The 10287-nt window shown below is 40.9% G+C and overlaps 1 protein-coding gene across 2 annotated transcripts; it reads right to left on the bottom strand.

The window, feature by feature from the left end:
- Window positions 1–263: 263 nt before the first annotated feature.
- LOC107688751 (neuropilin-2-like) lies at window positions 264–10281 on the bottom strand. Of its 2 annotated transcripts, XM_016486510.1 has the most exons (4): window positions 10206–10281; window positions 8688–8720; window positions 3088–3150; window positions 264–2143 (listed from the first exon to the last, which is right to left on the bottom strand). In XM_016486510.1, the coding sequence occupies exons 1-4, from the start codon at window positions 10237–10239 to the stop codon at window positions 1839–1841; spliced, it is 435 nt and encodes a 144-aa protein (XP_016341996.1). In that variant the 5' UTR covers window positions 10240–10281; the 3' UTR covers window positions 264–1838. The 2 variants fall into 2 exon arrangements, with proteins under 2 accessions (XP_016341996.1, XP_016341997.1); XM_016486511.1 differs by lacking the exons at window positions 264–2143; window positions 3088–3150 and adding an exon at window positions 6202–6990.
- Window positions 10282–10287: the final 6 nt, after the last annotated feature.

Raw genomic sequence — 10287 nt, 5'->3', positions numbered from 1 at the left:
ATAGATACACTCTAAAAAATGCTGGGTTGTTTCAACCCAACGTTGGGTCAAATATGGACTAACCCAGCTGTTGGGTTAAATTTTTGAATTAAAGTTTTAACGCAAAAGTTGGGTTAGTCCATATTTGACCCAAAGTTGGGTTGAAACAACCCAGCATTTTTTAGAGTGTAGATAGATAAAAAAAATCACACCAGTCACAAGTATCGTTAACCATACTTTATTAAATAATAATAATAACAATACAAAAGAATTTTTTTCTGTACAAAGTCTACAAACAACAATTTTTGAATGTTCTGACCAGTGCCGGGATCTCCATGTCTTTTGGTGTTGGCCTCCTGTCCCAGACAGACGAGGTAATACTATCTATCACAGCTCTGCAGCAAAGCCAAAACAGGCCAGAGCTCCAAGGCACTTGGAAAAGAGTCAACAGAGTCCAATAAAAACCGAGCTGAATACACACAATCTCTCCCTCTTCATCGCTCTCTCCCCCAACAACTGAACAATCCGTGTCTCCGGCTGCTTTCCGCACTCCCTAATAAGACGAGCCCCTCCACCCCTCTCGCTTACCCACAAGTCAACAGAACTCCCAGCGTGGCTCTGGGGAGCAAGAGGCCAGTCTGAGGTACAATAAAGAAATGTACACACACTTCCCCCATGTGTGTACTCGTTCTATCCCTCTCTTCACCTCGAGGTGAAACGTTCTGTGAAATTCTCACCCTTCTCTCAGGCTTGCACCAAACCTGGTCTTGTTAGCCTTCATTTTCAGCAGCCCAAAATAAACCATGGAGAAAACAGACAGGTGAAATGAAAGAAAGCAAGTGTAAGGCCTGACTCCTCCGAGGCCCCAGTGGCTTCAAACCCAAGGACTGGTGTTTCAAAATGGCTCTCCTCCAAAACAGTTTGCTTAAGGCTTGATTGTTTGTACATGAAAGTGGCTTGGGGATTTTCCAGCTCCTTCACCAAAGTCGCTCTGCCAGCTTGAGTCTTTGTTACTTCAAGAATAGGGTAAAGAGAGGAGGAGAGAACTGAAGATGCTCTCTCTCTCTTTCCACTCTCTCAACACTTTTTAGCTCAGTGGCTCTGAATCCTTAGCAATCCATAGGTTGCGATGAATTAGTTTGAATTGTCAGCACAGAGTCTTCAACGCTATGCTTAGAAATCAAACAGTCAAAGCAAAAAAAGCAAAAAAATAAAGGAAAAGAGAAAAAATAGACACAAAAGACAATCCTAATACTTCAATCTAAAAGGATTTTTCTGAACGTAATACAGCGTGTTTCCTTTCTCGTTGTCTAATGGCCACAACAAAAACAATATGCTACAAACAGACTGAAGTATAAAACATTCATAAGAGGCGTTGACACTTCAAAACGGTTGTGAAAGTGGCAAAAGACAGGATGGGATGGGAACTTAAGCGAGTCAGTGAAGAGACACGAGTCTAAACTAAAGCAAATGTCTACAATATTCTAGGCCACAGCGTTCACACAATGGAGGCCGAGATTTCACAAGCAATCTGTCTTCTAGTCCGAGTGCCTCTCCCTCTCTTCTATCTTCCATTAAGGATTATTAGGTTGTATTTTTCTTTACAAATCTATAGCAATATACATTTCTTTAAAGTTATTTTTCTTTTTTGAGGGGTAGAAAGTCATTAGGTTGATATGTGTTGATCACGATTCACTCCCATTGAGCTGTCCACAGGAAGCCTCTATGCTCCCAGTGATCCTTCAACAATCCCGGTCAGAGATCAGCCCTATATTAGTGCCGTGAGGTCCATTCACAGTTTTGGATCAGGCCGACACCAGTTCACAAGCGGACAGAGTGCCTCTCCTGATCGCCTGCCATCAGGCATCGGAACAGCAGCGCTGCTGGTTGATCTTCACCTTGTGCTTGATGCCATCGTACAGCTCGAAGTTGTAGTTCTCCAGCGTGGTGGTGCTGCGGGATGACAGGCCGTTGTAGGAGCAGGTGCAGTAGAGCAGGAGCCCGGCGCAAACCGCTCCCAACAGAACGCCCAGGGAACTCATGACGATGATGGTGACCAGGATGGGATCAAGGGTGTACAGCCAGGCGTTGTCTTTCTCTGAGATCCGCGTCACTGGAGGTTCTCGTGAGGGGTTGGGTGTGGTCCAGGCAGGGAATGGGAACCCTGGAAACAGGAGACAAAACAGTAGATTTTATATTGTGCTCTAATAAAATGTTTTTCAGTTATTGAATTATTGAATGCAGGTACCCTGAAAACAAGACTTAATGTCTTAAAGAAGTTTTGCTTTTCAAGTATAAAATACTGATTAATAAAAGATGTTTTGCAGTGTTGTTTCAAAAGTCAGAACAATTGATGCATTAGTAGACTTGCAGTTAGTTTTCTCTTTCCAGTCAGCTGCTGTTGTAGCAAAGCAATAGCTTTCTAAAAAGGTTGAAGTGTGTTGTATTCTTGCATGTGTGACCCTGGAGCACAAAACCAGTCATAAGACGCACAGGTATATTTGTAGCAATAGCCAACAATACATTGTATGGGTCAAAATTATCGATTTTTCTTTTATGCCAAAAATCATTAGGATATTAAGTAAAGATCATGTTCCATGAAGATATTTAGTAAATGTCCTACCGTAAATATATCAAAACTTAATTTTTGATGAGTAATATGCAGTGCTAAGAACTTAATTTGAACAACTTTAAAGGCGATTTTCTCAATATTTTGATTGCACCCTCAGATTCCAGATTTTCAAATAGTTGTATCTCAGCCAAATATTGTCCTATACATCATTGGAAAGCTTATTTATTCATCTTTCAGATGGTGTATAAATCTCAGTTTAAAAAAATTGACCCTTTATGAGTGGTTTTGTGGTCCACGGTCACATATGTCAAGCTACCTGAATAATATTACATTCTGTTATGGCACAGACATCTGAAGGTAACTCTGTCGCCTGAGTAATGGAATTTGTTACAGGCCGAATAATGAAGGGACTGTGCATTTATAATGCATTATCTAGGCATTCCCGACCGCATTTGTATACTTGCTGTTTCAGACCCCCTTTGTGTTTATCATTAAAATACACCAGTCTATGCTTGAAGGTTGATGAATAGATTTACCTTGACCAATGCGCTCTCTGACATTGAATAGACGTTTATTTCCAAGGTCTTCGGGTCTTCGCTCTGTTTGGAAGACAAAAACAACCCAAATGAAACACTCAATGTCAAAATGCGTATACAAAAAAACTATTTTGGAATATTCCAACTAAAGAACATTATTGTTCCATGAGCCAGTAACAACAGTACAATGTGTGAGCACAAAATGGCCAACAGACTGTGATCACACAGACTTGGTTACAAACAGCTGTAGCTATGGAGGCGCAGCGTCTGTTATACATCATCAAATACACACAAAAAAAGAGCACAAACCACTTTAGTTGCAGTTTGTAGAAAAATATCACTTTATTGTAACATTCCATACAACATTTCCAAGACCACGAAATTCAACAGGCTAAAATATACCTCATACTGTATGTATTTAAACAGGCTGAAATGCTGTCGTAGAGAGAAAAGAAAAAGCTTATATAGATGGCAGGGTCAAAGCCCCACATTCACAAGGGACAAAAAAGTGCACACAACCACAAATCCATCAGAACTTGTATGCAAATTAAGCATAATGTCGACACAATGAACATCAAAAAGCCATGTTCAGTAAACATGATTCATAGACAAACTGTTTTAATCAAGATCAAATTCTGTAGATGGAATATTTAACTTTTTTTATGCAAAACATATACAGTTTACAACCTGGAGTATTTTTTGCACATTAAAATTCAGTTTCTCCAGACAAACACTTTAGACATCTATCGCCTTTTCCTGTCCCTATCTCTGAGGAGGGGTGAGAGCATATACTGTTTTGTGCAGGTACTATCAGAGACAGACTCTTGGCATCATATGAGGCCCCTCTGAGTGCTTTTGCTCATTAATATCTTTTGAGAGACAGCAAAAGGAAAAGACTCCCAGCAAGAATGCTTACAACGGGCTTAATAAAATGTAATCTGGTCCATTACCTAATTAGAAATATTCAAAGGAAGTCTCGGCCACAGTAAATTTAAAAACATATTATGATCAGCTGACATGTAATTTTTAAGCAACTCAGATTAAATAGCAAAGAGAAAAACTGAGATTGAAATTAATTAAAATTAATTAATACATTCAGACTAAAAAACAAAATGCAGAATCACGACTGTTTAGAGTTAAAAGCTTGATATAAATTCATATATTAATCACACAGGCATATGAACCAGGACTCTTCTTGCTCAAAACAAGTGTCAAACGTAAGTCAAATGGTATAATTCCTCAAGTCGAGACAAGACAGACAAATTTGGCATTGGCGTTGATACAAATTCAACTGGGGGCACAGAAACTCATAGAAATGTGTTGCATATCGCAAATTCTGCCTTAAACAAGCAAGAGATTGCACAATATGGCGGTGCAACAGAGACCACATGACTCAAAACTGAGCTGAATTGATGTCTAGCATGAAAAGCTGCCGTGTGTCCCATCTCCCCAGAACACACTCTACTGTATAGAGGATTAGGTGGAAAAAGAGGAGACAATGCTCTACAATGGGCCTCCCGGGTCAGGTGGTCTCTCTTGCTGTTTGCGAGGATCTTTCATGTGCTTTTGTGTTTAAAACAAACCCCTTCAGACCCTGGATTTTGCAGAGGAGGTCTATATTTAGAGCAGGCTTTTCTTTGATCTCGCCTTCCATCTCCTCACACATTCTTTCGCGAAGAACAGATAAACGGGCGAAAGAGGGCCAGCCCGTCCATGATGGGGGATTATTTTCACCTACTGCCAGATGGAGGACATAACAAGATATCAGGATTTACTTTCTCCTTTCATCCCAGTTGCTTTAGATGAAGCCAAAATCTGACGTGCCCGCCTGACAGATTTCAGCTTTCAGTAATGGATGAAGCCTCAGAATCTTTATGTGTAAAGAGGAAAATGTTTTGTTGGGGGAATTTCCAACCTGAGCTCTATTTTTTGTGTTTGTTTGGTACAAAGGAGAACACTGAACACTATGTACTTGGACAGAACATTGCAGACCATAGCATGGTTTTCTTTTCAGAGGTATACCGCTACGTTTCAAATGGCACATGAAAGAGATAAAGCAAATACTCGCACCAGGACACAGGGAAAATTATTTTGAAGTGCATTTTAAAACTTTCTCCTGCATATATAGTATGCTTTGATACGTTAAAAGATGAAAAAAATCTGCAACAAGATTGTCATATGCAAATAATGCTAATAACACAAAATGCTAATTATGTTTTTCCCTGTCTGCTAACTCGACTGATAAATTGGCAAAAAGCTCCCCAAAAATTACAGATAAGAGGTTGGTTAGTAATTCAGTAAGACATCAGCAGGTGTACTGAGTGACACTATAGAAGGTGGGCTTGGAAATGGGCTCCAACTAACATGCTAACGTGCCAGCTCGCTCCCTGAAGCAAAATCAACTAGCGAAGCGCTCTTCCACTGTCTGACATTTGGCAGATTTACAAAGCTCTCCGCTTCTGCTCTTTTACAAGACTATGTGTAATCAAAATCTCCGGGGAAACAACACACAAACACACACCGCTTTAGCGTTAGCTATAAAAATAAAGCCAGTGCATCAGTTAGCTGCATATGCACTTCGGTTCATCTCGGCTGAGTATGAATACGAAAGGATTAAACAATAAATGAGAACAGTGATCGGCTTGAACTAGCCCAATGCCACTGAAGCGTCTTAAGGCCAGTGTTGTGTTAGTCAGTCAAGGCGGGGTCATGTGACCTTTGCATATAGGCGAAAAACATACCGTATCTCTTCAGACGTACTGTAAGTGCCAAAGCCCCAGTGACTTTCAGAAAATAAAAGTTTATATATAGATAGATATTGACAGATACTCAAAATGAACTCTTGGAAAACAAACAGCCTTCAAAATGCTTTTAAGAAGCTTCATTCAATAGTCAAAGGAGACCAAACAGATCACTGGAACAGACTGAATCCATTGCTCTACTCAAGCTCTTAGAGAAAGATAAAAGGACCAGTCCTCATAATGTAAGCACTTTGTAGAGGTACCAGGAGTTTAAAAATTCAGTACATTACGTGGTACCTAACCCTTCCACACACATCCTGTAAAGAGACATGGATTCTCTAGCAAGAACATGTGTCCCAGAGTGTTCGACGTTCATGCTTTTGTCTCTTTGAAACTTCTTGTCAAACTCTTCAAGCCTCAAGTGTTCCTATGTGCACATGAGATGCGGCACACATGCAAGGAAAAGTTTTCCTTTTTGTACCGATGCCTCCCTCCCGTCGCTGTTCGCAGATTCTCCTCAGAGTTTGGCAATGCTGCCGAGTTCTCTTGACTGTACAATAGGATTGGTCATGAACAGGAGATTAGAGCTTTTCACAGTAAGGTTCCCATCCACACAGAGAGAGAGAGAGAGAGACAGAAGGGGAAAGGGGGTCCCTGCCAGTAAGGATTTTGGCTGGATGTCCCTTCGGCACAGCAGATCTCCTCCTTCCCAGCACTGGAGCGCCACAAAAGAGCCACAGAAAACTTGACAACTCTGGTGCTTACGTGTCCACATCTTCTTCACCTCATCCTCGACTTTAAAGGACACCACCTAGATGTCCTGCGGGAGGAAGCGGTTCATTGGTGTCATCTCAACACTGGGAGCAGGGCTCTTGCTTCTCTAACCTAATTGTTAGCATTGGCTCCACCCCAGGTCCGGAGAGACCCCCGGGGCCGCCGCCTGCGTACTGTCCCGTGTACGTGCTCTGGTAGGACACCGAGTGCTGGCTCTTCTTGGCCGCCAGGTGGTAGCGATGGCAACACAGCACCATGACCAACGTGACGCAGCCCAGGAGGAAAATGGCGCCACCTCCAGCTATTACGTAATACCAGTAGGTGGGCATGGGCTGCAGGGACACTGTCGTGTCAACAGTGGGGTCGCTCCAGCCAGGTGAGGCTCCCCCTGGTGGAGAGACACAGAAGAGTTGGCTTGGGGTAGAGAGGCATGCAGACTGCATAGCTTCAAGCCATCTTGGATTGTACGTGAATGATTTTGCTCTGCTTTGGTGCTGCATACAAACAAAACAAACACAGACACGCAAATGCACATGCACGTCGCCTGTCCGCGGCTCCTTTACGGGCACTCAATAACTGTAGGGACAGACTTTTGTCCTTCTAAATCACATTAAGAGTGCAGAAATGTTTTATGGGTTGTGAACAGATTGTGGTATCTGCGCTAATTTCATATGCAACCAAATTCAAAGGCCATAAAAGCATATAGTGTCATAAGACACCGGCTGATGTCAGCACCTTCTCTCTTTTGTAATGCAATATATTGGCGAGCGTGTGTTTGAGTGTGTGTGTGTGTGCGTGCTCGGTAGTTTTTCCTTCTGGGGGAAAGTTCTGTTTTCTTGCATGCATGGATCTGTGCCAGCTTCATCTGCCTCAAGCCAAAGTCTTCCATGAACCCAACCCAGCAGTGCATGAAAACTGCTCACCCATCACACGTGTGTACACACACACAAACCTCCACCAATCACTCTTTCTATTCCCTTCATTTCATCTATCTCTCGTCTATACATAAGCACGCATGTAATCTAGGAATTCTGACTGCTATGGGAAAATGAATCTACTTACACTGGGAATCATTTCCACTTCAATTAAAAGAAAGGGAGGTAGTTACTAAAGGATTACGTTATTAGTGGGCTTGTGTGCTCCACAATCATTTAAAATGGAGTGTATGAGGATTATTCCACTGCAGCTGAATCTGATTGACCGCAGTCATACAGCTGCTGGGGAATAAACATATGACATCCATAGCAGCACAGCAGCTCAAACACACCACCAATGCAGAGTTTTGGAGAGTTTAGCTGTTCTCATTACACTGTTTTAAAATTGTTAGTACAGTGACTTCAAGAATTTATTTATTTATTGGTACATTTAAAATTTGATGAAGAACAACAGTGCAATGTCACCCCAGAGGAAAGATGAGAGTCAAATAGTTTTAAAAGAGTTCTCAGTGAAGTTTTGTATCAATTTTGTCTCAGAAGTTTCTTAAAATTCCATAGGAAAAAATAGACAGGAGATGTGTCTATTTTTTTAATTTTATATTCTGACCTGTAAAGCACCTTGAATTGCAATTTATATATTTAAGATGCAATACAAAAATATTATTATTATTAAATATTATTATTATTATAGAATTAGGTGAGAAATCATATTGAAATCTCAAGGGGTAATATGCCAACTGAATCTACGGCCACATTTGATGATGTTTAGGCATGACACCGACACCATATAACACAGCATGTGATGTGGGGCTACAGATGCATGCTGGGATACAGCCCATGCTCCAAATATCCATATGACAATAATGATAGTGAGGACAATAATCATGACAGCAATGATTTGACATAAAGGCACCAACATCACTGAATGCACACATAAACAAACAAACTGCACCGGCGCTAAATCACACTTCATTTAAACTTTGTTGTGGGACTGGAAACAGACTTTACAGAATCCCTGTGTGCTGCTGGTGTGAAGCTCAACAAAAAGTATAATGATTATCAAAAGCCCTTCAGGTGATGCAAGCTGCTAGGCAACAAGCAGGAAGCACAAACATTGGCACAGGAAATGACAATATGCCAGAAAACTCACCAGTCATTTCAGGGGGGAATGCAGCGAAGGGTTCTGAAATGAGAGGGAAAAAAAGAAAGATTAGGTAAAGAACTGGCACAAATGAAGTATATTCACATAAATAACAACGGTGCAGATGGAATTCTGACACATGTGACTGAGTATGATTAATATCATACGAATAAATTACTCTGGAGCTCCAATTCCTTGACAAAATTAATTCTGAGGTGCTGTAAGCGATGTTAACCATTTCACTAACTCTCCAAAATCCTATTTTACAACTGTCTAAATATATCCTGATATCTCAAGACACCTATTTGAGTGATGTCTATCATGTAGGAACATTTCCTGCGTGATATTCATTATAGCCCCCTTGACTACATATGTAAATTTACTTTAGCTCATCATAAAGACTTTTGTGTAGTAGAGGGGTCTGAAATGACAAACATAGGTTAAGGAGAAACAGTAAAAGTAAAGAAGGGAGGAAAATGGGATTGGGCTGTGTGTCATTTCGGCAAACTGTGCTGTGCACACACACACTCAGAATGCCAGAGAATCAGAATGCCAGTTCAGAATGTTTGGAATGCATTCGCTTTAAAAAGGAACTCTGCAGAGAGACAGGGGACAGATGTGGCAGCGACGCAGGGCTGGCGCATGCACATCGAACAGCTAATTAATAAGAGCAGTCCCAAAGCTGGGGGCCTGTGGCAGCTCACATCAATTTTGATTCATAACTAATCCTGATTTTGCTGATCATAGTTTAAATATAATAAGTCACATGTTCTCAGAGGGAACAGCAATGTTTTGCTCAGTAAATAACCTTCACAGAATTGTGAGTGACTGGCCGTGTAGCTTTGTTCGACATTAATGTCTGTTCTGTGTTTGTGAAAAGCTGCACCGTCGAGAGCAGGCCTGCTTGGTTATTCCCTGGCATGGCTCTGGAAAGCTCTGTTTACAAATAAGAAAGAAGAAGGAAAAGAAACTAATGAAACATAGATTGGGATCAGAGCCCACAGGGTGAGTGTGGCCTAGTTTTCAGCTTTTTGCGCGAGCAGAGCACTTGAAAAACACTTTCTGTGTGATTAATTTTTTCTTGGGCTTGAATGGCAAGGGTAGGGTGGGCATGGAAAGCAGAATGGATCATTTTATGACATGCAGGGTAAACAAAATTTGTTTTTTTTTGTCTGCCAACGCTGGGTAAATTTAGAAAAAGTATATTTTTTCTCCCTTAAAATCTATAAATATTTTTTACCTGCCAAAAAATATATATTTTCAATGTTTAATTACAAATAAATATTTAAACATATAAATAAAAGTACATACAAATTCTTATGTCTTTTTTCCAGATTTGTTAAATAAATTTTTTTAATTTAATTTAAGTTTTAGTGGCTTGATGTAAAGGCTGTTTTTTACTCGTGTTTTACTTGCATTTGGTGCTTGGCAGGTGTTAATTTTGGTCCCTGGTGACAAATATGGTGGGTGACAGTTGAAAGAAAGAAAGACAGCGAGACAAAGAAAGACCCAGATGTTAATACTTACGTGTACACTGCTCAAGCTCGATGCTGGAGCTCATATGGATATTATCGACCCAGATGTGCCCTCGACTGCCACGCTCGAAGAA

Source organism: Sinocyclocheilus anshuiensis, unplaced genomic scaffold (assembly GCF_001515605.1).
Source record: "Sinocyclocheilus anshuiensis isolate Anshui unplaced genomic scaffold, SAMN03320099.WGS_v1.1 scaffold9, whole genome shotgun sequence".
In the NCBI taxonomy this organism is placed as follows: Eukaryota; Metazoa; Chordata; class Actinopteri; order Cypriniformes; family Cyprinidae; genus Sinocyclocheilus; species Sinocyclocheilus anshuiensis.
The sequence above is the reverse complement of the archived record's forward strand: the minus strand, read 5'-3'. Positions and strand labels throughout refer to the sequence as shown.

Coding starts and splice junctions, on each gene's coding strand:
- LOC107688751 (XM_016486510.1), bottom strand. CDS start 10,239: ATGAGCTCCAGCATCGAGCTTGAGCAGTGTACAC. Junction 8,721..10,205: donor CGAGCTTGAGCAGTGTACAC/GTAAGTATTAAC, acceptor CTCTCATTTCAG/AACCCTTCGCTGCATTCCCC. Junction 3,151..8,687: donor ATTCCCCCCTGAAATGACTG/GTGAGTTTTCTG, acceptor TCTTCCAAACAG/AGCGAAGACCCGAAGACCTT.